This window comes from Pituophis catenifer, unplaced genomic scaffold (genome assembly GCF_029215685.1).
Source record: "Pituophis catenifer annectens isolate HBS135680 unplaced genomic scaffold, rPitCat1.0.hap2 SCAF_17, whole genome shotgun sequence".
In the NCBI taxonomy this organism is placed as follows: Eukaryota; Metazoa; Chordata; class Lepidosauria; order Squamata; family Colubridae; genus Pituophis; species Pituophis catenifer.
In genome coordinates, this window is record NW_027256897.1 from 4254968 (window position 1) to 4279171 (window position 24204).

The 24204-nt window shown below is 46.5% G+C and overlaps 1 protein-coding gene across 1 annotated transcript in view; it reads right to left on the bottom strand.

The window, feature by feature from the left end:
* The window catches only part of RABGAP1 (RAB GTPase activating protein 1), a 99502-nt gene that overhangs the window by 13606 nt on the left and 61692 nt on the right, over positions 1–24204 (bottom strand). The window contains exons 14-20 of the mRNA XM_070955769.1: positions 16828–16941; positions 14269–14343; positions 9443–9568; positions 6167–6310; positions 4608–4649; positions 3126–3254; positions 369–461 (exon numbers count right to left, since the gene is read on the bottom strand). Coding sequence (XP_070811870.1) covers positions 369–461; positions 3126–3254; positions 4608–4649; positions 6167–6310; positions 9443–9568; positions 14269–14343; positions 16828–16941 — 723 coding nt within the window. The remainder of the gene's footprint in view (positions 1–368; positions 462–3125; positions 3255–4607; positions 4650–6166; positions 6311–9442; positions 9569–14268; positions 14344–16827; positions 16942–24204) is intronic.

A 24204-nucleotide genomic window follows, 5' to 3' on the forward strand; every position in this document is an offset into this window, starting at 1 on the left:
AATTGAAGATTTGTTTAAACTGCGCACGCTCGCGCAGCGAAGCATGCAATCACCGAACCTGGTTGGTAAGCCGGGAGGATCCCACCACTGTTTTAGAGGCCATTTAAGTGAGGCCCAACTCATGTTTGCACGGAAGGAAGAGGAAAAAAAATGCAAGGCCAGAAAGAGAAGAGGAGAAGAGATAACCAGGGAATTGCCAAATGATTCAGGGTCAAAATCTTGATCTTTTTTTGTTGTTGTTGCCAAGAAATTGGTTTATTTTGCGAGGGGGATAAGACTCAGTCTAGATCCAGTTTCCTGTCTTTGTGCTACCCTTTGTCTAGTTCTACACACAGGGGGGGTGTGAGTCGGAAGCAGGAGAGCCTCACCTCGAACCTTTCGATGGGATCTTCCTGCTGAGCCTGCTGCTCCCGCATCGTATGATATTCTCGCTCGTATTTCTTCAACTTCTTTTGGCTAATCTTAAAAAAGACAAAAAATACATATTAGAGCTCCGTCAACAGAATAATGAATAGAATAGAATAGAATAGAATAGAATAGAATAGAATAGAATAGAATAGAATAGAATAGAATAGAATAGAATAGAATAGAATAGAATAGAATATGGTAGGATAGGATAGGATAGGACAGGACAGGACAGGACAGGACAGGACAGGACAGGACAGGACAGGACAGGACAGGACAGGGAATAGAATAGGAGAAGAATACAGAATAGAATAGAATAGAAATTGGAAAAGTAATAGAAATAGAAATCAGAATAGAATAGAAAAGACATCGGAATAGAACAGAACAGAACAGAATTACAGAATAGAATAGAATAGAATAGAATAGAATAGAATAGAATAGAATAGAATAGAATAGAATAGAATAGAATAGAATATTCATTCATTCATTCATTCATTCATTCATTCATTCATTCATTCATTTTATATGCCGCCCCTCTTCGAAGACCCAGGACGGCTCACAATACACTCAAAAAAATCACTATAAAAACACTTAAAAATTAAAAACATTAAAAACTCATTCACATCATTCATGGACAGATCTCGTCAGATCGCAAAGCAAGATCAACGGCCCCAGGCCTGCCGGAAAAGCCAGGTTTTCACCGCTTTTTGGAAGGCCAATAGGGTGGGGATGGTCCGGACCTCAGGAGGTAACTGGTTCCAGAGAGCTGGGGCAGCCACAGAGAAGGCCCTCCTCCGCAGGCCTGCCAGCCGGCATTGTTTAGCTGACGGGACCCGGAGGAGACCAACTCTGTGGGATCTTACCAGTCGCTGGGAGCTATGTGGTAGAAGGCGGTCTTGAAGATACCCTGGCCCTGAGCCATGTAGGGATTTAAAGGTAATAACCAACACCTTGAATTGTGACCGGAGACCAATAGGGAGCCAGTGCAGCTCGTGGAGAATTGGTGTAATGTGGGTGTACCTAGGTGCACCCACGACAGCTCGCGCGGCTGCGTTCTGGACCAACTGTAGTCTCCGAACACTCTTCAAGGGTAGCCCCATGTAGAGCGCGTTGCAGTAATCTAACCGTGAGGTGACAAGGGCACTGGTCACGTCTTAGTTGCAATAATCCTGTTTTTACACAATGCTGGCTGTTTTCTTCCCCTTTTTGCAGGTTCTTCTCCTAAAATCTTTTTGCTTGCTAAAGTTGCTGAAGATTTGAAAAGTTAAGGAGCACCAGGGACTGCCGGATTGGGCAGTCCACTTGGCTGTAAAGATGCCAAAGCTGGGTCAGAAAAAAGGGGTTGTGTGAATTTTGTTAAGCTTCGTCCTGGTGCTCCCTCTAGTGACCCTGAGGCAGAAGAGATACTCGGGAGCATTTGTGTGTGAATGTGTGTATGCGCACACAAAGGGAAAGAGGAAGGAAAGGGGAATTCCTGATTTTGCTCTTCCAGTGTCAGGCAGCCAAAAGGGATAGATCAGATAGACTGACGGACCAGCGTTTTTCAACCGTGGGAACTTTGAAGCCCGGTGGACTTTAACTCCCAGAATTCCCTAGCCATTGTCTTCACGTTGCCAAGGTTGAGAAAGGCCGAGGGAGAGCCTCACAAGGGAAGGCAAGCAGCTCCCCAGGAGGGAAATTAAGATCACATTAGCGGCTTTTTTTAAAAAACAGGTCACCAAAAAGAACACTACATCAGAATGAAACGGAAGGGAGGGAGGAAGGAAGGAAGGAAGGAAGGAAGGAAGGAAGGAGAAAGGGAGGGAGGGAGGGAGGAAGGGAGGGAGGAGAAAGATACCGATAGATAGATAGATAGATAGATAGATAGATAGATAGATAGATAGGAAGGAAGGAAGGAAGGAAGGAAGGAAGGAAGGAAGGAAGGAAGGAGAAAGGAAGGAAGGAAGGAAGGAAGATAGGAAGAAGGAAGGAAGGAAGGAGAAAGATAGGTAGATAGTAAGGAAGAAGGAAGAAGGAAGGAAGGAGAAAGGAAGGAAGGAGAAAAAGGTAGGTAGGAAGGAGAAAGATAGGTATATAGGAAGGAGGAAGGAAGGAGGAAGAAGGAAGGAAAAAGATAGGTAAGTAGGTAGGTAGGTAGAAAGAAGAAAGAAAAAGAAAGAAAGAAAGGAAGGAAGGAAGGAGATAGGTAGGTAAGTAGATAGGAAGGAAGGAAGGAACAGAAAGAAGGAAAGAAAAAAGAAAGAAAGATAAATAGTAAGTAGGTCGGTGGGAAGGAAAGAGAAAAGGAAGGAAGGAGAAAGGTAGGTAGGTAGATAGGAGGAATTAAGGAAGGAAAGAAAGAAAGAAAGAAAGAAGACAGGTAAGGAGGTAGGTAGGTAGGAAGGAAGGAGAAAAGGAAGGAAGGAAGGAAAGAGAAAGAAAGAAGATAGGTAAGTAGGTAGGAAGGAAGGAAGGAGACCTCGAGAAATCCAGGTGTCCCCAGATGCCCTCCGCCCTCATGTCCCAGTTTCGCATCTGGTCACATTCACACGTATTTTTTTTTTTTAACTGTTTGCAAAGCGGGGCTGTCCCTGCCTTTGTCTCGGCCATCTTGGTTCGCTTTTCAGACTTGACCCACGGCAGAGAGATTCAGCCAACTCCTCGGAAGAGACGGAGACCTCCCCCCCCCACCCCCCACCCCCCACGCCCCACCCCTTCCGGCTGGTCCCGCCCAGAGTTACCTTCATGCTACATGCCAGCTCCATCAGTTTCTTGGCGTTCTCCTCCGAGCGGTACCTCTTGGGGAGCTGCACTCGGAAGAATTTTAAAGCCCCCTCAAAGTCGGTCAGCAGCAAGTCCTCCCTGGTGGTCTAGGAACATGCGGGGAGGGTGGGGGGAGAGAGAGAGAGAGAGAGAGGAGAAATTACTGGTTGGCAAGTCTTTCGGCTCCCCCACCTCGAACCCAGAACAAGGCAAAGATCATCATTTTACAGTCGCTTTTTTTTCAGCTCCGTTGTAACTTTGGTTGCTAAATGAACCTGTCGTAAGTTGAGAAGGAGAGCAGGGAAAATAAAGAAATGACGGGGAAGAAGTGAGACATTTTGGCTTCTTCCTTGGCCTTTGGTCTAGAGCCGTGATGGCGAACCTATGGCACGGGTGCCAGAGGTGGCACACAGAGCCCTCTCTGTGGGCACGCGCACCATCGCCAGCTGCTCTTCTGGTTTCCGGCGTGCACATGTGCTCTGGCCAACTGGTCTTTGCGGGCACAGGAGCGCCTGAAAATGGCCTGAAAAATGGCCAAAAAAACAGGCCATTTTGGGGGGCATTTTCCAGGCCACCATCCGGCTATTTTCCAGGCCATTTTCAGGCCGATTTTTTGGGGTGGGTTTCAGGCTGTTTTTCAGGTCAAAAATGACCCGAAAAAACGGCCTGAAAATGCCCCCAAAATGGCTTTTTTGGGGCCATTTTCCAGGCCACTTTGCAGCCATTTTCCAGGCCATCTTCTGGCCATTTTCAGGCCGTTTTTTGGGGGCGGGTTTCAGGCTGTTTTTCAGGTCAAAAATGGCCCGAAAAACGGCCTGAAAATGGCCCCAAAAATGGCTTTTTTTGTCCCATTTTCCAGGCCATCTTCTGGCTGTTTTCCAGACCGTTTTCAGGCCAGTTTTTTGAGCCGTTTTCAGGCTGTTTTGCGAGCCAAAAACGGCACAAGAAACAGCCTGAAAACGGCCTGAAAATGCCCCAAAAAACAGCCAAAAACAGCCAAAAACCAGGCATGTGCACGCTGGCTAGCTGGTCTTCGGGTTCCTGGCGCTCTGGCGCACACACATGCACACGTGTTCCAGTTTGGGCACTCGATGCCGAAAAGGTTCGCCATCACTGGTCTAGAGGATAAAACTCTTGCACAAAATTTGTGAGCCAATTTAGTGCGCGAGAACCTCGGCCTCCCCCAACCCGTTTCCTGATTCGGTTTGGGACTCCCAAGCCTTTCCTGCAACCCACAGGTTAAGGAGGACCCGGAGCAACGGGAGGAAGATCCCAGGAATATCAGCAAGCCCATGCTTCCCAACCCTCCCTCCCCCTTGTTGGTAGCTCCTTGGACTTGAGGCTGAAACGATTTCCAATCCCCAAGGAATTCAAATCCCAGCTGTCTCAGTTCGGCCTGCCTTGCGGCTGAAGAGCCTGGCAGGAATGATACGACTTGGCCCGGAAATGGTAATACTCACTTTTAACAACCCAAGTGCGACGTTAAAAATAACACTGATGCCCTGTAAAAGAAAAGGGGGAAAAAACCCTAAATGTCCACAGGTTTAACAGATGAATAGAGTTAGAAGGGACCTTGTAAGTCATATAGTCCCCAGGCCAAGCAGCCAAGAAGGAAGGACAGGAAGGAAGGAAGAAAGGAAGAAAGGAAGGTAGGAAGGAAGGAGGGAGGGAGGAAGGAAGGTAGGTAAGTAGGTAGGTAGGAAGGAAGGAAGGAGAAAGATAGGAAGGAAGGAGAAAGATAGGTAAGAAGGAAGGAAAGAGAAAGATAGGAAGGAAGGAGGAAGGAAAGAAAGATAAGAAGGAAGGAAAAGGAAGGAAGGAGAAAGGTAGGTAGGAGGAAGGAAGGAAGGAAAGAAGGTAAGTATGTAAGTAGGTAGGTAGGAAGGAAGGGGAAAAGGAGGGAAGGAGGAAGGAAGGAAAGAAAGATAGGAAGGAAGGAAGGGGAAGGGTAGGTAGGAAGGAAGGAAGGAAGAAAAGAGAAAAAGAAAAAAGAAAGTTAGGAAAGAAACAAAGTAAGTATGTAAGTAGGTAGGTAGGAAGGAAGGAGAAAAGGAAGGAAGGAAGAGGAAGAAAAGAAAGATAGGAAGGAAAGAAAGAAAAAAAAAGAAAGAAAGAAGATAAGTAAGTAAGTAGGTTGGTACCGTGTTTCCCCGAAAATAAGACCCTGTCTTATATTTTTTTGAACCCTGAAATAAGCGCTTGGCCTTATTGCCATGCGCTCAAAAGCCCGATTGGGCTTATTATCAGGGGAGGTCTTATTTTAGGGGAAACTGGGTAGGAAGGAAGGAGAAAAGGAAGGAAGGAAGGAAGGAAGGAAGGAAGGAAGGAAGGAAGGAAAGAAAGAAAGAAAGAAAGAAAGAAAGAAAGAAAAAGAAAGAAAGATGGTAAGTATGTAAGTAGGTAGGTAGGTAGGAAGGAGAAAAGGAAGGAAGCAGGAATGAAAGAAAGATAGGAAGGAAAGGAAAGGAAAGAAAGAAGATAAGGACGGAGGGAGGCAGGGAGGAAGAAAGGAAGGAAGGAGGAAGGAAAGAAAGATAGGAAAGAAAGGAAAGAGAAAGAAGATAAGTAGGTAGATAGGAAGGGAGGGAGGAAGGAAGGAAGGAGAAAAGGAAGGAGGGAAGGAAAGAGAAAAGGAAGGGGGAAGGAAGGAAGGAGAAAAGGAAGGAAGGGAGGAAAGAAGGAAGGGAGGGAGGGAGGAGAAAGATAGGTAGATAGATAGGAGGAAGGAAGGAAAGAGAAAGAAAGAAAGAAAGAAAGAAAGAAAGAAGATAAGTAAGTAGGTTGGTAGGTAGGAAGGAGAAAAGGAAGGAAGGAAGGAAGGAAAGGAAGGAAACTTCAACCAGGGCTGGTGAAACAGACCTCCTTGAGAGATCCAGATGTCCCCAGATGCCCTCCGCCCTCCTTTCCCAGTTCCGCATCTGGTCACAAGCACGAAACCCTTCCCAGGCACCCGGGAGGGAGGGGGAGGTTTCGGAGCCGGGGCCAGCTTCGGCGGAGTTTGGTGGGTGGGCACACGTACCTCACACAGCAGCAGGTCGATGATGTGGAAGACCATGTAGAGAGGGAATTTTGCAGTAAAAAGGGTGAGGAACCATTGGGAGGCATACATGTGAGCTTCTAAATTGATATCTAGGAAGTGGCTGTAGAGATCGGGGATGTTCTCCTGAAACAGAAAGAGGGAAGACACTGTGAAACCGACCCGATACTGAAATACGGGAAGACCTCGACTTATGGCCGCAATGGAGCCCAACATTTCTGTTGCTAACTCAGGAGTCGGCAACACGGGGCTCTGGAGCCACCTGTGGCTCTTTCATCCCTCTGCTGCGGCTCCGTCGCTCAAAATACACGTCACAACCGCCAATGTGCGACACGTAATTTATTGAGCTTTTCGACCCACTTTTTTTTTTCTCAGAGTTCAAAATGTTTTTGTTGCACGGAGAAATAAAAATGTGTTTTCTCTGTAGCAGGTCATTGATTTCATAAATGCAACACACTATTGTTTTTTTTAATACGGAGCATAAAGGTAAAAAAAAAAAAAAAAGATCTACGCAGTGTTATCTTCATTTTAGAGGTCGAAAGGGTTTTGTGACTCCCGGTGTTTTCTTTTCTGTGGGAAACGGGTCCAAACGGCTCTTTGAGTCCTTGCCGACCCCTGTTGTGCTAACATTTAAGCGGGTTTGCCCCGTTTTACGACCTTCCTTGCCACAAGTTGTTCAGTGAATCGCGGCGGGTGCTCATCGGAAGGTCGCTAAAAAGGGGAATTGCGTGAGACCGGGGACACCACGACCGTCATAAATAGAAGGCAGGTGCCAAATTTGGGGGTCACATCAGCATGGGGGCGCTGCAACGGTCGTTAAGAGCGAAAAGCGGTCATAAAAGTCACAATTTTCAGTGTCGTCGTAACTTTGGACAGTCACTAAACGAACTGTTGTTAAGTCGAGGACTACCTGGAACGTCATTATCCCAACACCACCACCAAAAAAAACCAACCCCCCCCCCCCGATTGTTGTTTTACAAAAATGTTTCAGCGGTAAATCCAAACTGGATCCTTGATTTACAAACATGGTTTACATGTTTTATTCCTTACAGAAGATGCCTAAAAATTATCCCTTTTTATTTTTGCAGTATCTCCGGCAAAGGTTAGGGGTTTGGTGAAGATGCTTTCTTCCCCCTCAAAGCCTTAAGCGGGCTATAATGTTTTATTTTATTTTTTTTGAAGGTTTCTCTTCACCACCTCTCTATTGTGGACTCACGCAGCTTTGCCCACACGGTTTACTAGCAGAAGAATTAAAAATACCGTATTTTTTCGGACTATAAGACACACCTAGATTTACAGGAGGAAAACAAGAAGAAGAAAAAAATAGTTTTTAGCCTCCGTGGGTTACGTTTTTGGCGGCCTTGGAGCCCAGAAGCACTCTGCAGTGCTCCACATGTCCCGTTTTCGCCAAAAACGCACCCGTTTTTGGCCTGCAGAGTGCTTCTGGGGCCCGGGGAGGCCGAAAATGTGACACACGGAGGGTTCCAGAGGCCAAAAACAAGCCCGTATTTGGTCTATAGGACACACTGAAATTTTCACCCACTTTTAAGGGGTGGGTGGGGGGAAGTGTGCCTTATACTCTGAAAAATACGGTATATATATATTTAGAAAGGAAGAAAGGACAATTCTCTTGAGAGATGCCCAGGGATCGCAGTTGAAAAAAAAGGCGAGGCGAAGCTAGCCAGGAAACACGGCAGGAAGCACCCAGCTACAAGAAGATCTTTGAGGGCGCCTGTCTTTTTTTTGGCACCCTTCTACAGAGTAAAACTGAGCAGCCTTTTGGAGGGGAGATTTAGAAGAGAAGAGAAGAGAAGAGAAGAGAAGAGAAGAGAAGAGAAGAGAAGAGAAGAGAAGAGAAGAGAAGAGAAGAGAAGAGAAGAGAAGAGAAGAGAAGAGAAGAGAAATGAAGGGAAGGGAAGGGAAGGGAAATGAAGGGAAGGGAAGGGAAGGGAAGGGAAGGGAAGGGAAGAGAGAGAAGAGAAGAGAAGAGAAGAGAAGAGAAGAGAAGAGAAGAGAAGAGAAGAGAAGAGAAGAGAAGAAAAGAGAAAAGAAAGGGAGGGAAGGAAGGAAAGAAATAAAGAGAAGAGAAAGAGAAGGAGTGGAGAAGAAAGGGAGAGAAGGAAGGAGAGAGAAAAGAAGAAAAGGAGGGAGGGAAGGAAAGAAATAAGAGAAGAGAAAGGAATGGGATGGGATGGGATGGGATAGGATAGGATAGAACAGATTGTATATAAACATGAATGGAATGGAATGGAAATGGAATGGAATAGAATAGATAGATAGAATAGAATAGAAAAAATGGAATGGAATGGAAAATAGAATAAAATGAATGAATTAGAATGGAATAGGAATAGGAATGGAATGGAATGGAATGGAATGGAATGGAATAGATAGAAATAGAATAGAATAGAATAGAATAGAATAGAAAAAATGGAATGGAATGGAAAATAGAATAAAATGGAATGAATTAGAATGGAATAGGAATAGGAATGAATGGAATGAATTAGAATGGAATAGGAATAGGAATAGGAATGGAATGGAATGGAATGGAATGGAATGGAATGGAATAGAATAGAATAGAATAGAATAGAATAGAATAGAATAGAATAGACTGTATATAAACATAATGAATGGAATGGAATGGAAATAGAAATAGAATCATAACTTCATTGTCACTTTGAGTGTACACTAATTGGCATCCATTAAAACAAAATTTCGTTGCACACAGCTCTCCAAGGATCACCGCCTCCAATATATACTGTGTAAACATGACAAAATAAATAAATGCAAAATTTATGCATATACCCACATATATTATATGAAGTGGAGAAACAATGCAATCTAGTTCGGAAATATACACGTTTATGGCGAGAGGAAAACGAATCTTGCGAGTTTACCAGACGGATGGCCTAGGGAACAAAGCTGTTACAGAATCTGTTAGTCCTGCTAGAAATACTTCGAAACCTCCTCCCAGAGGGGAGCGACAGAAACAGTCCGTAAAGTGGGTGTGTGGGGTCTCTAACGATGCTTTGAGCACTAACCGCATAGTGTTTATAAGCAGCATCCTGAATAACGGGAAGTGAGCTTCCTATAATCTTCTCCACTGTCCTCACCACTCTCTGTAGGGACTTTCTCTCTGAGGCATTGCTGCCACCAAACCAGACAGGGATGCAATTTGTTTAAAACCCTCTCAATCGCGCCTCTGTAAAAAAAAAAATAGCCAGGACAGGAGGAGAAAGGTGTGCTAAGGGACATCCTTACCTGCATGAGACGTTCCAGCTGATAAAACTTGCAGTGCAGGTCCTCAAAATTCTGTTTGAAAAGCTCCCTGAGTCCGTAGTCGAACATGATTTTGACCAGAACACTGAAGGCCTGTTCTTCAGGCATCTGTCAAAAGATGAGAGAATCAAACCTCCTGTCAGGCGTTTTTTTTTTTTAAACAAACAGATCCTGAATCTAAACATTGAAGGAAAATCAACACCTAGCGTTGAAACGAGCCAAGCAGATGGACAGCCAGTTCCATCCTTACAGCAGTGGCCAAAATTGTGGAAACCTTTTGGGGAAAATGTATTTTGGAGGTTTGATGGCTAATAACACCACTTTTTTGGGGGGAATTTCAAGATAATCCTATTCCACTGCTAAAGAGCAGTCGGGGTTGATCTCCTCTAGGACTGACCGGTTGGATCGCCCTGCAGTCCAAGGGACTCGCAGGAGTCTTCTCCAGCACCAGAGTTCAAAGGCCTCCATTCTTTGGCGCTCAGCCTTCCTTATGGTCCAACTTTCACAGCCATCCATTGCAACCGGGAAAACCATCGCCTTCACTATACGCACTTTTGTTGGCAGGTTGATGTCTCTGCTTTTTAGAATGCTGTCTAGATTTGCCATGGCTTTCCTCCCTAGGAGCAAGCATCTTTTAACTTCTTGGCTGCAGTCCCCAGCTGCATTGATCTTGGAGCCCAGGAAGATAAAATCTGCCACTACCTCCATTTCTTCCCCTTCTATTTTGCCAGGAATTGAGAGGGCCGGATGCCATGATCTTCGTTTTCTTAATGTTGAGTATCAAGCCAGCTTTTGCACTCTCCTCCTTCGCCCGCATCAAAAGTTTCTCTTCAGTTTCTAAAGAAGGCTCTTTAGAAACTGTGTAAATCAGGGGAGAGTTTCATTAACTTTAATAAAGGTTTGAAAAGTTGGAGGCTCTTTCGGCAGCTCACTCGAGCCAAAGGGTTGCCCGATAGTTGGGGAGGGAAAGAAGGTTGAAGAGGTCAACAGGTAAAGTCCTCAACATACGGCCACAATTGAGCCTGAAATTTATGTTGTTAAGTGAGACATTTAAGTGAGTTTTGCCTCATTTTACGCCCTTTTATTTTTGCTGCAGTTGTTAAATTAGGAACGTAGTTGTTAAGTGAATCTGATTCCCTCTCCCCCCGCCCCCCGTTGAGTCTGCTCGTTGGAAGGTCGCAAAAGGGGATCCTATGACATTACAACCGTCATAAATGTGAGTCGGCTGTCAATCATGAGACCGTGGGGATGCTGCAACGGTCGTAAGTGTGAAAAACGGTCGTAAGTGTGAACTTTTTTCCAGTGCCATCGTAACTTTGAACGGTCATTAAATGGACTGTTGCAAGTCGAGAAGTACCTGTATTTTGAGGGATCAAGGGATCGGTTTCTATCCACAATCCGAGGAAGCCTTCAATGAAGGCTCCTGGGCTGCTCTAGAGAAACTCAACCATGGTCTGGAGACAAACCAGCATTGCAACGCAATGAGAACTGCCTTAAACGTGGTTCCAAGGCCCCTAAATCTCTTCTCTGCTTCAAACTGGCTTTGTGAGCTGGTTGGTGCAAAGCCCCTCCTGTCCTTCAAATTTTGGATATGTTTGAATAACTTGACGTGTCCTTTTTTGTATTTGTTAGAGAAACCGGGGGTGGGGGTGTGTGATAGAGGAGGAATGTGATCCTTTCAATCCAGCAGGAAGTCTGCTTTTTCACAGGGTCTCTTTCTATTTAGCCATCCTTCAAAAGAGATGAAGGATGAGGGAAGGAGGGAGGGAGGGAGAGAGAGAGAGAGAGAGAGAAAGAGAGAGAGAAAGGAAGGAAGAAAGAAAGAGAAGGAGGGAGAGAGAGAGAGAGGGAGAGAAAGAAAGAGGGAGGGAGGGAGGCAGAGAGAGAGAGAAAGAAAGGGAGGGAGGGAGGGAGAGAGAAAGAGAGAAAGAAAGAAAGAAAGAAAGAAAGAAAGAAAGAAAGAAAGAAAGAAAGAGGAGAGGGAGAGAGAGGAAGAGAAAGAAAGAAAGAAAGGGAGGGAGGGAAGCAGAGACAGAAAGAAAGAAAGGGAGGGAGGGGAGAGAGAGAAAGAGAAAGAAAGAAAGAAAGAGGTAAAGAAAGAAAGAGGGGGAGAGAAAGAGAGAGAGAAAGGAAAGAAAGAGGGAGAGAGAAAGAGAGAAAGAACAGAAAGAAAAAGAAGAAAAGAGAGAAAGAAAGAAAAAAGAAAGAGGAGGGAGGGAGGGAGAAAACGTAAGAAAGAAAGAAAGAGAGGGAAAGAGAGGGGGAGAGAAAGAAAGAAAGAGGAAGTGAGGCAGAGAGAGAGAGAAAGAAAGAAAGAAAAGGAGGGAGAGAGAGAAAGAAAGAGGGAAAGAAAGAAAGAGGGGGAGAGAGAGAAAAAGGAAAGAAAGAGGGAGAAAGAGAGAAAGAAAGAAAAGAAAGAAAAAGAAGAAAAGAGAGAAAGAAAGAAAGAAGAAAGAAAGAAAGAGGAGGGAGGGAGGGAGAAAAAGAAAGAAAGGAAGGAAGGAAGAAAGAAAGAAAGAAAGAAAGGGAGGGAGAGAAAGAGGGAGAAAAAGAAAGAGGAAGTGAGGCAGAGAGAGAGAGAAAAAAAAAGGAGGGGGAGAGAGAGAAAGAAAGAAAGAGGGGGAAAAAGAAAGAAAGAAAGGGGGAGAGAAAGAGTGAAAGAAAGAGAAAGAAAAAGAAAAAAAAGAAAGATGGAGGGAGAGAAAGAAAGGAAAGAAAGAAAGGGAGAGAGAGAGAAAGAAAAGAAAGAAAAAGAAGAAAGAGAAAGAAAGAAAGAAAGAAAGAAAGAAAGAAAGAAAGAAAGAGAAAGAAAGAAAGAGGGGGAGAGAAAGAGAGAGAGAAAGAGGAAGAAAGGGGGAGGGAGAGAGGGAGAAAGAAAGGAAAGAAAGAAAGGAAAGAAAGAAAATGAAAGAAAAGGAAGGAAGGAAGGAAGGAAGGAAAGAAAGAAAGAGAAAGAAAGAAAGAAAGAAAGAAAGAAAGAAAGAAAGAAAGAAAGAAAGAAAGAAAGAAAGAAAGAAAAGGAAGGTCATCCCTTTCTGGGTGAGGAATGAGCCGGAAGCCCTGGGAAGCCTCACTTGATATCTGACAGGAGGGCGTTCTGAGGGAGGGGGGGTGGGGGGGGAAATCCACCCAACTTTGCGAAAGGGTTTAAAAATAACTTGCAAAGGCCGGAAGGGGGAAAAAAAAATATTTCAGGAATCCCATGGAATGACCATGCAAAACAAATAGGGAGGGGGACCGGATCTCCTTTCCAGCAATCGAGGCTCTCAACGGGGGTGCTGGAAGAGAAATTGTGGACTAGCCCCTTGCAAAGGATTCAATCCCACCTCCCCCCCGCCCGAGGAAACCTGGCCTCTTTGGCAAAGGGGACGCCCAGGTACGCACAGCTACAACAGAAGTTGTGGCAAGGAGGGGCGACCTGTGAGAGGCAGGCAGGAGGGACGGCCCAAGCGGGAAGGCTCTGCAGGTAGTTCCGTTTAGCGACCGTTCTAAGTTACAACGGCAACTGAAAAAAAAAAAAAAGGGACTCGTGATCCTTTTTCACACTTAACGACCGTTACAGCATTCCCGTGGCCATCTCCACATCCTTTTACATTCAGTGGACACTTTTTTTGTTTTTTTTTTAAATTTGATTTATATGCTGCCCTTCTCCCGAGACTCAGGGCGGCTTACAAGGCGTTAAGCAATAGCCTTCATCCTTTTGTATATTTTATACAAAGTCAGCTTTTCTTTCTTTCTTTTCTTCTTTCTTTCTTTCTTTCCTTCCTTCCTTCTCTTTCTTTCTCTTTCTTTTCTTTTTTTTTAAAATTTGATTTATATGCCGCCCTTCTCCCGAGACTCAGGGCGGCTTACAAGGCGTTAAGCAATAGCCTTCATCCTTTTGTATATTTTATACAAAGTCAGCTTTTCTTTGTTTCCTTCTTTCTTTCTTTCTTTCTTTCTTTTCTTCTTTCTTTCTTTCTTTCCTTCCTTCCTTCTCTTTCTTTCTCTTTCTTTTCTTTTTTTTTAAAATTTGATTTATATGCCGCCCTTCTCCCGAGACTCAGGGCGGCTTACAAGGCGTTAAGCAATAGCCTTCATCCTTTTTGTATATTTTATACAAAGTCAGCTTATTGCCCCCACAAACTGGGTCCTCAATTTACCTACCTTAGAAAGGATGGAAGGCTGAGTCGACCTTGAGCCTTGGAGAGATTCGAACCTGCAGTAATTGCAGGCAGCTGGTCTTAATAACAGGGTGCTTTAGACCACTGTACTACCAAGGCTCTTGACAATCGACTCACATTTATGACCATCACAGCGTCCCGGGGGGGACCTTCTAACAAGCGAAGTCAGCAGGGGAAGCCTGATTCACTTAACAACCAAGTAACGGATTGAATAACCGCAGGGATTCGCTTAACAACCGTGGCAGGAAAAAGCCGTCCAAACGCCCTCAACCTATGTCTCTCCCTTAGCCAACGTCAATTTCGAGCTCCATTGTGGTCGTACGTCGAGGATTATCTATACTGGCCTTTGAGCCAACCGGGATGGTCTGATTTTTCCTGGATTTGGGGAGGTGGAGGGGGGCATGGATTGGTTTTTTCTCATTTTTTTTTTTTTAAAAAAAAAAACCCTTCTCGTTTTAAGGATTTGGGCTGCAATTCTGGGCAAACTGGCAGAGATGCCAACAATCTCCTGCCCGCTGGTTTCCCTGTTCGGGATTGAAGGGGGCTTCTCACCCCAGCGGTCCTGGGGGGGGGCTCCTTGGAAGGCAAGCCCCCTCCCCTTTTCTTGAAGCGGCTCCTTTTAAAAAGCGCTCCAGCGAGACTTACGTGTAGGAGTAGCACCGCTGCCAGGAAAGACTGCCCTTGGCAGTAGCCGATCTCTTCGTCGTAGACAGAGTAAGCCTGGGGAAGGAATGGCGAGAACATTGGGTCAGGCAACGTCGGATTTTACAGATCAACAGAGTTGGAAGGGATCTTGTAGGTCATCTAGTCCAACCCCCCCGCCCAAGCAGGAGACCCTGCACCATTTTTGACAGATGGCAGTCCAGTCTCTTCTCGAAAGCTTCCAGTGATGAAGCTCCCACAACTTCTGTTCCATGGGTTGATTGTTCTCCCTGTCAGGAAATTTCTCCTTATTTCCAGGTTGAATCTTTCCTTGGTCAGTTTCCATCCATTGTTCCTTGTCTGGCCTTCAGGTGCTTTGGAAAATAGCTTGACCCCCTCCTCTCTGGGGCAGCCCCTCAAATATCGGAAGATGCTATCCTGTCTCCCCTGGTCCTTCTCTTCACTAGACTAGCCATGCCCAGTTCCTGCAACCGTTCATCGCCTGTTTTAGCCTCCAGTCCCCTAATCATCCTGGTTGCTCTTCTCTGCACTTTTTCTAGAGTCTCAACATCTTTTTTTTTATAGTGTGGTGACCGAAACTGGATGCAGTACTCTAAGTGTGGCCTTACTAGGGCTTTATAGAGTAGTATAAGTACCTCACTTGATCTTGATGGTTTCCCTCTGTTAATGCAATTTAGGATTGCATTGGCTTTTTTTGGTTGCCGCCGCACACTGCGGGTTCATATTTACCATGTTTCCCCGAAAATAAGACCCTGCCTTATATTTTTTTGAACCCTGAAATAAGCGCTTGGCCTTATTGCCATGCGCTCAAAAGTCCGATTGGGCTTATTATCAGGGGATGTCTTAGTTTGGGGAAAACAGGGTATCTATCTATCTATCTATCTATCTATCTATCTTATCTATCTATCTATCTATCTATCTATCAGTTATCTATCTCTATCTATCATTCTATCTATATATCTATCTGCTATCTCTCTCTCATCTCTCTCTCTCCCTCTCTACCGTGTTTCCCCGAAAATAAGACCCTGTCTTATATTTTTTTGAACCCTGAAATAAGCGCTTGGCCTTATTGCCATGCACTCAAAAGCCCGATTGGGCTTATTATCAGGGGATGTCTTAGTTTGGGGAAAACAGGGTAGGGAGGAAGGAGAAAGGAAGGAACGGAGGAAGGGAAGGAGGGAAGGAGGAGAAAGGTGGGTAGGAGGAAAGAAGGAGAAAAGTAGGTAGGAGGAAGGAAGGAAGGAAGGAAGGAAAGGAAGGAAGGAAGGAAGGAAGGAAGGAAAGAGGAAGGAATGGAGGGAAGGAAGGAGAAAGGAAGGAACAGAGGGAGGGAGGGAGGGAAGGAGGAGAAAGGTAGGTAGGAGGAAAGGAGAAAAGTAGGTAGGAGGAAGGAAGGAAGGAAGGAAGGAAGGAAGGAAGGGAAGGAAGGAAGGAAGGGAAGGAAGGAAGGAGAAAGGAAGGAACAGAGGGAGGGAGGGAGGGAAGGAGGAGAAAGGTGGGTAGGAGGAAAGGAGAAAAGTAGGTAGGAGGAAGGAAGGAAGGAAGGAAGGGAAGGAAGGAAGGAAGGAAAGGAAGGAAGGAGAAAGGAAGGAACAGAGGGAGGGAGGGAGGGAAGGAGGAGAAAGGTGGGTAGGAGAAAAGTAGGTAGGAGGAAGGAAGGAAAGAAGGAAGGAAGAAGAAAGAAAGAAAGAAAGAAAGATAGAAAGAAAGATAGAAAGAAAGATAGAAAAAAGAAAACAGGGTAACTGGTTGTCCACGAAGACTGAACTCGGTGGTCGAGGAAGAAAAAGGGGTCTCGGGAGCCAAGCTCTTATAAGTCAGAATTTTAGCCTTTTGCCAAGGAAGGAAGGTGGGCATCAGCCCTGCCCACGGCGCCTTTTAAGCCTCTCGCCCATCAATGCCCTTTGGGGAACCAAAGCTCTGCCACTTTCTTCAAAGACCAAGCAAAACCTTTGATTGGCATATGCCGGGCAGGGCTCATCTCCGCTCATGGCCCTTTTTCGACAAGGTACTTTGGAGGGGGCCAGGAAGATAAGCCTCCCCTGCTCCCCAGGGGAAGGCAGAAGTGGCAGCTTTGGAAAAGGCCAAATTCAAAGAGCTGGCCGGACGAGGGGAAGCTATCAAAAGAGAAGCCAGCCGGGCTTTCTACCTCCTAATTACCGCTACCTGCTAATTGCCTCCGGCATTTCGGATCCACCAGCTTCTACCTTATCATGCAAATGAAGGACTGTGTGTTTTATCTCTGGGGGGGGGGGGTGGAGGGGTGAGGGATCAGATTCAGAATAGAGCTGGATCCACTGTGGCCCGAAGGAAGCGTCCAGCAACAGCTCAGTTGAAGCCCTGGGTCAAAGCTGGCTGGGGATTCTGGGTATTGCAGTCCCTGGAAGGCACTAGACTGCGACACCGGGCGCAGCTCCTGCTTTTCCGTGCCTCTCTCCGAGGCCCGTTCCCACTGGGCTATGCCCGAATCCCGACCAAGGGAGAACGAAGCCCTCCGTCCGTCCCCCCGTCCCCCCCCCCAAGGATGGCAACGGTCGGTACCTTGCATATTTTGTACAGCGAGTCCTGCCCGTCTCCTCCGGTGTCCTTGAAGTAGTCGTGGGCAGGGAACGTCCGGTTGATGTCCCGAGTGATGGCGCTGTCCTGGGGAGACTCCTGCAGAAGCCGAGAGGAAGAAGGAATAACAGAATAACAAGAGTTGGAAGGGACCTTGGAGGTCTTCTAGTCCAACCCCCTGCTTAGGCAGGAAACCCTACACAACTTCAGACAAATGGTTATCCAACATCTTCTTAAAAATTTCCAGTGTTGGAGCATTTACAACTTCTGGTGGCCAGTTGTTCCACTGGTTAATTGTTCTCACTGTCAGGAAATTTCTCCTTGCTTCTCTCCTTGATGAGTTTCCACCCGTTGCTTCTTCTCCTGCCCTCAGGGGCTTTGGAGAATAGCTTGACTCCCTCTTCTTTGGGGCCGCCCCTGAGATATTGGAACCCTGCTATCATGTCTCCCCTGGTCCTTCTTTCCATTAGACTAGACATACCCAGTTCCTGCAACCGTTCTATATACCAGTATGTTTTAGCCTCCAGTCCCCTAATCATCCTGGTTGCTCTTCTCTGCACTCTTTCTAGAGTCTCAATAGTTTTTTTTTAATATCGTGGCGACCAAAACTGGATGCAATGGTCCAAGTGTGGTCTTACTAAGGCATTATAAAATCGTATGAATGCTTCAGAAATCAGAATAGAGCTGGAAGGCACCTTGGAGGTCTTCTAGTCCAGCCCCCTTGTCACGCAGGAGACCCTATATTCGTGATGGCGAACACATGTGGGCACATGTGCCATCACCAGGTGCTCTTCTAGTTTCTGGCGAGCGCATGTGCGCCGGCCAGCTGGTTTTTGGGTGTCCGCTGGTCCAGTGTGCGTGCACACACTCCGGTTTGGGCACTCGGTGCCAAAAAGATTTGCCACCACTGCCCTATACCATTTCATGTAAGTCTCCTCTTATTTATTTACAGTATTTATTTATTTAATAATTGGTTCGATTTATATGCCGCCCTTCTCCGGAGACTCTTAAAATCCTCCAGTGATGAAGCACCCACGATTTCTGGTGGCGAGCTGTTCCACTGGTTAATTGTCCTCCCCGTTAGGAAGTTTCTCCTCAATTCCAGGTTGCTTCTCTCCTTGGTTAGTTTCCATCCATTGTTTCTTGTCCTGCCTTCTGGCGTTTTGGAGAATAATTTGACCCCCCCTCTTCATGCAATCTTGATTCTATCTCTCTATTAGTGTAGAAAGGGGAAGATGGTAAATTTGGGGCCTCAGCAGCAGCCTGGAGGCCTGCGGATCCAGCAAACTTTGCTTCCAACGAGGATCCTGCGATCCTCTTCCTTGTCCAAGGTTGTAAAAAAAAGCACCCAGGTTCGGGATAAGCAGAGCCGAAGGCAGGAAAAATCACCTGGGCTTCCTTCCTGCCTGGGGGAGAAGCCTATTCTATGGCAGGGGTCTCCAACCTTGGCAACTTTTAAGACTTGTGGACTTCAACTCCCAAAATTCCTCAGCCAGCAATTGCTGGCTGAGGAATTCTGGGAGTTGAAGTCCACAAGTCTTAAAAGTTGCCAAGGTTAGAGACCCCTGTTCTATGGGATCTGTTAAGAAGGGAAGAAGAAGAGAGAGAAAAACAAAACACATACCCCACCCACTCACCCCCTTCCACAGCCTTTTTACCCTGCAATATGGCTTAAGGAGCCAGAATGAGCCGCGGTGGCGCAGTGGTTAGAGTGCGGTACTGCAGGCTCCTTCTGCTGACTGCCGGCTGCCTGCAATTTGGCAGTTCGAATCTCACCAGGCTCAAGGTTGACTCAGCCTTCCGGCCTTCCGAGGTGGGTCAAATGAGGACCCAGATTGTTGGGGCCAAGAAGCTGACTCTGTAAACTGCTTAGAGAGGGCTGGAAAGCACTGGGAAGTACTAAGTGCTATTGGTACTTCTATCTATCTATCTATCTGTCTATCTATCTATCTATCTATCTATCTATCTATCATCTATCATCCATATCTATCTGTCTGTCTGTCTGTCTATCCATCCATCCATCCATCCATCTCTATATCATCCCTATCTATCTATCTATCTATCTATCTATCTATCTATCTATCTATCTATCTATCTATCTATCATCATCCATGTCTGTCTGTCTGTCCATCCATCCATCCATCTATATATCATATCTATCTATCTATCTATCTATCTATCTATCTATCTATCTATCTATCTGGCTTAAAATTTTAATTGGTAGATTTTATGGGTAAGGGGTCTTAAATGGGGAAAAGCCATGGATTTAATTTTGTTTTAATGTATTTTAACATTTATATTATATGTTTTTTAATTTTGGCTGTTCACCGACCCGAGTCCTTTGGGAGAGGGGGCGGTATAAAATTTTTTAAAATAAATAAATAAATAAATAAATAAATATCATCCATCCATCTATCTATCTATCTATCTATCTATCTATCTATCTATCTATCTATCATCTATCTATCCATCTATCATCCATATCTATCTATCTATCATCTATCTATCTATCTATCTATCTATCTATCTATCTATCTATCTATCTATCTATCTGCTGTGGTGGCACAATGGTTAGAATCAGTGGTGGGTTTCAAATTTTTTTTACTACCGGTTCTGTGGGTGTGGCTTGGTGGGCGTGGCAGGGGAAGGATACTGTAAAATCTCCATTCCCTCCCCAATCCAGGGGAAGGTTACTGCAAAATCCCCATTTCCTCCCGATCATCTGGGGCTCGGGAGGCAGAGAATAGATGGGGGCGGGGCCAGTCAGAATTTTTACTACGGGTTCTCCGAATGACTCAAAATGTCCGCTACCGGTTCTCCAGAACTGATCAGAACCTGCTGAAACCGATCTCTGGTTAGAACGCAGGATTGCAGGCTAATTCTGCCGACTGCCAGCAGTTCGATCCTGACCGGCTCAAGGTTGACTCAGCCTTCCCTCCTTCCGAGGTGGGTAAAATGAGGACCCAGGTTGTTGGGGACAAGAGGCTGACTCTGTAAACCGCTTAGAGAGGACTGTAAAAGCACTGTGAAGTGGTGTATAAGTCTAAGTGCTATTGCTATTAACCAGAGATTTATCACGCATCGATTAGCAATGCTGGGGAGGGGGTGGGGCAGGCTGATTTCCCCTGCCCCCCCCCCCGAGTTCGAAAAGGCCATCGAGGAAGGAAGGAGCTGGTCATGACACCCACGATGGAAGTCAAGCACGACTGGAAGGAAACGAGGCGTTCTCGGACTTTCTCTCTTCCACCAGCTACGTTTGAAGACTGCCATCATTGGCCTTGCTGGCTTCCGAAGCCCCCAACCCACCCCGAGTTGTACACCCTCCCCCCCATCAGAGTCCTGAGTGAGCAGTAAGGAGCCGAGTGAAACTGTGGGCCAGGAGAGAAAACCCCCCCCGGAAGGATTAAATTCACACTTGCGAACCAGGGGTGGGTTCTAATTTTTTTTTACTACCGGTTCTGTGGGCGTGGCTTATTTTGTGGGTGTGGCTTGGAGGTCATGTGACTAGGTGGGCGTGCCTAGCTCGTCAGAGTCATTTCTGGAAGGTCCTCGCGCTTACGACCAGTCCTCGCACTTACGACCCGACTCATTTGTTTGCTTTTAACACTGATCAGTTGTAGGGCGGCCCTTTGAAGCCCCGCGGTAAGAGTTTAAACAGTTTTTTTTCCCTCTAGTCATCAGCTGGGACTCAGGAGGCAGCAATAGATTGGGGATGGGAACAAATAAAAGGTAAGAATAACGTGGGGGGGGGGGTGGGGAGGGTGGGAGGGGAACCAGTTCGGTGACGTCATATCGTCACTGCTACCGGCTCAGCCGAACCGGACCAAACCGGGAGGAACCCACCACTGTTGCGAACCAAACTTCCTGAATCAGCGAGTCTCGAACTACTTAGGCACCGAGGACCGATCGGAGACCGTTTCTCCCCCGAGGAGCCGTCACTCTGCTTCTCGGCTCCGGGGTGGAATGGGGTGGAATGGGAACACAGATTTGATCTCCGCCAATGCAGTTGAGGCAGGCAGGTTCCACTCTCTGAAAAGGGGTGCCTCCTTTTCAGAGGAGTGGGGCTGCTGGGGGTTCGCAGGGGTTCGGGAGAACCTCTAGCTAAGATTCTGTGCGGTTCAGAGAACCCCCCGAAATCCCACTCCTGGCTGGCCCCGCCCACCCTGCCCCGCCCCTCCCAGGAGTCTCTAAGCAGCCCGTTTTGGATGCAGGTAAGTGCGCAGAGGCTCAAAGGAGGGCAAAAAATGGGCCTACCGGAAGTTCGGGAAGGCCGGAAACGGGACCGTTTCCAGCCTCCAGAGGGCCTCCGGAGCCTGGGGAGGCCGTTTTCACCCTCCCGGAGGCTCGAAGAAAGACTCCGGAGCCCAGGGAGGGCAAAAACGTCCGTCCCCCCCCCCCTGCCACTGTGATGCATGCCCGCCCAGCAACCAGGCAGAGAACCCCTTGCTAAAATTTTCGAAGCCCACCCCTGCCCCCAACCCAAACACAGGCGAACGAGGCACCATCAGGTGATTCAATCTTCCCAAACCTCACTGGGAATTTGTTCTTCTTGTTGTTTGCAGGATCAACATCTGACGCTTCCACCGGGGTGCAGAGAAAGGCCGTAACTGTGAACCAAACCGAACCCACCGGTGTGGGACGATGACATCGGACTGCCCACCCAATCAAAGGCCAACGCTTCTGAGTGACAGGAGACCAGGATGGAAAGATTGAGGTTGAAACGCTGGCTCTTAACATGGTATTTTTGATGCTTGGCAGTGGTCTTGGGAACGGGCATCAATGCTATACCCACACACAAACACACAAATGTTCTTGCTATTGGAACATGCTGTTTAGTGGCAAGAGAAAGTGACCGGAAAGGAGAAACTTTTTTTTTAAAAAGAAAACAAAAAACAAATAGCCAGCTGGGATTCAATAGTACAAACAAGGCCAACTCAACCATTGTGTGACTAGGAATCCTATTTTTATAGCTGGCTGGGAGAATGCTCAGGTTTCCGGGACTGAAGAAAGGAAGGGAAGGGAAGAAAGGGAAAGGAGAGGAGAGGGAAAGGACAGGGCAGGACAGGACGGGGGGTGGGGAGGGAAGGGAAGAAAACGGGAAGGAAAGAAAGGAAAGGAAAGGGGAAGGGAAGGAAGAAGGCAAGGGAAGGAAAGGAAGGGAAGGGAAAGGGAAGGGAGAGGAAAGGAAAGGAAAGGTAAGGAAAGGAAAGGAAAGGATGAAGAGGGAAGGGAAGGGAAGGAAAGAAGGAAAGGAAAGGAAAGGAAAGGAAGGAAAGGGAAAGGGAAAGGAAAGGAAGAAAGGAAAGGATGAAGAGGGAAGGAAGGGAAGGGAAAGGAAAAAAGGAAAGAAAGAAAGGGGAAGGGAAGGGAAAGAAGGAAAGGGAAAGGAAAAAAGGAAAGAAAGAAAGAAAGGGGAAGAAAGGAAAGGATGAAGAGGGAAGGGAAGGAAAAAGGAAAGGAAAAAAGAAAGGAAAGGAAAAGAAAAGAAAAGAAAAGAAAGGAAAGGAAAGAGGGAAAGGAAAGGAAGGGAAAGGAAAGAGGGAAAGAAAAGGAAGGGAAGGGAAAGGAAAGGAAAGGAAAGGAAGGGAAAGGATGAAAAGGGGAAGGGAAGGAAGGAAATGGAAAGGAAAAAAGGAAAGAAAGAAAGGGGAAGGAAAGGAAAGGATGAAGAGGGAAGGGAAGGGAAGGAAAAAAGAAAGGAAAGGAAAAGAAAGGAAAGGAAAGGAAAGAGGGAAAGGAAAGGAAAGAGGGAAAGGAAAGGAAGGGAAAAGAAAGGAAAGGAAGGGAAGGGAAGGGAAGGGAAGGGAAGGGAAAGGGAAAGGAAAGGAAAAGGAAAAGGAAAGGAAGGGAAAGGATGAAAAGGGGAAGGGAAGGAAGGAAATGGAAAGGAAAAAAGCAAAGAAAGAAAGGGGAAGGAAAGGAAAGGATGAAGAGGGAAGGGAAGGAAAAAAGAAAGGAAAGGAAAAGAAAGGAAAGGAAAGAGGGAAAGGAAAGGAAGGGAAGGAAAGGAAAGGAAAGGAAAGGAAAGGAAAGGAAAGGAAAGGAAAGGAAAGGAAAGGAAAGGAAAGGAAAGGAAAGGAAAGGAAAGGAAAGGAAAGGAAAGGGGAAAGGATCTCAGAAACACTCTTTTGGGATGATCCTGGATGGAAAATAGACAGGGCAGGAAAAAGAGAGGGAAGGAGAGAAAGCAGCAGTGGAGGCTTGCTGGGAGAATGGACGGAGCCAGCAATACAGAATGTAATCTGCTGGGGAGGGGAAGGAGAAGCAGAGGTTTTGAGCAGGAACTGGACGGTTGGCAATAAGGAAGCCAATCTGGATTCTTTGCTGGATTATTAGGTCTCCTTCTTCCCCGAAATTTCCGGGGCTATCTTTCTGGAAAAGCAGCATATCTTAAATTTGCAACCTGCGTGCGACAGCTTGCTCAGGCTTGGCCCTAAAGGCAACGACAAAACCATGGGTTTTAAAAGGGGCCCCTTTTAAAGGGGTCCGAAGTCCGAAAAATACCGGGAATTGCATCAAGAACAGAGAAGTCTTCTTTTGGGTGGTTGAATCAGAATCAGAAGGGGTGGGGTGATTTTTTTTCCGGTGCTTAAAATCATTGGGGCGGCCGACAAAAGAGGTTTATTCCTTGACGAAACGGAGAGATACGAGACCTGTTGTCCATCAAGTCCGTATTTGTCCCTTCCGATTGGGAATATCTAGTGATTTCCTTCTCCCAAAGGTGGTTTTGTTTTTTTCCAAGAGGCAACCGGACTGATTTTGTTTTGTTTTTCTTGAAGACGTTTCGCTTCTCATCCAAGAAGCTTCTTCAACTCTGAGTGGATAGTGGAGAATGGAAGGATTTATTCTCCTTGCAGACAGCTGCTCATTTGCATCCTTTTTGACGGTCGTTGGAGGTTTTATCTGTGTCCTCAGGGTCACCTGAGTGGTACAAATGAGTGTAGAGCAGGGATGGGTTCTAAATTTTTTTTACTACCGGTTCTGTGGGCGTGGCTTATTTTGTGGGTGTGGCTTGGAGGTCATGTGACTAGGTGGGCGTGCCTAGCTGGTCAGAGTCATTTCTGGAAGGTCCTCGCACTTACGACCAGTCCTCGCACTTACCACCCGACTCATTTGTTTGCTTTTAACACTGATCAGCTGTAGGGCGGCCCTTTGAAGCCCCTCGGCAAGAGTTTAAACAGTTTTTTTTCCCTCTAGTCATCAGCTGGGACTCAGGAGGCAGCAATAGATTGGGGGTGGGACCAAATAAAAGGTAAGAGTAACGAGGGCGGCGGGGGGGGGGGGGGGGGAAGAACCGGTTCGGTGACGTCATATCGCCACCGCTACCGGCTCGGCCGAACCGGACCGAACCGGGAGGAACCC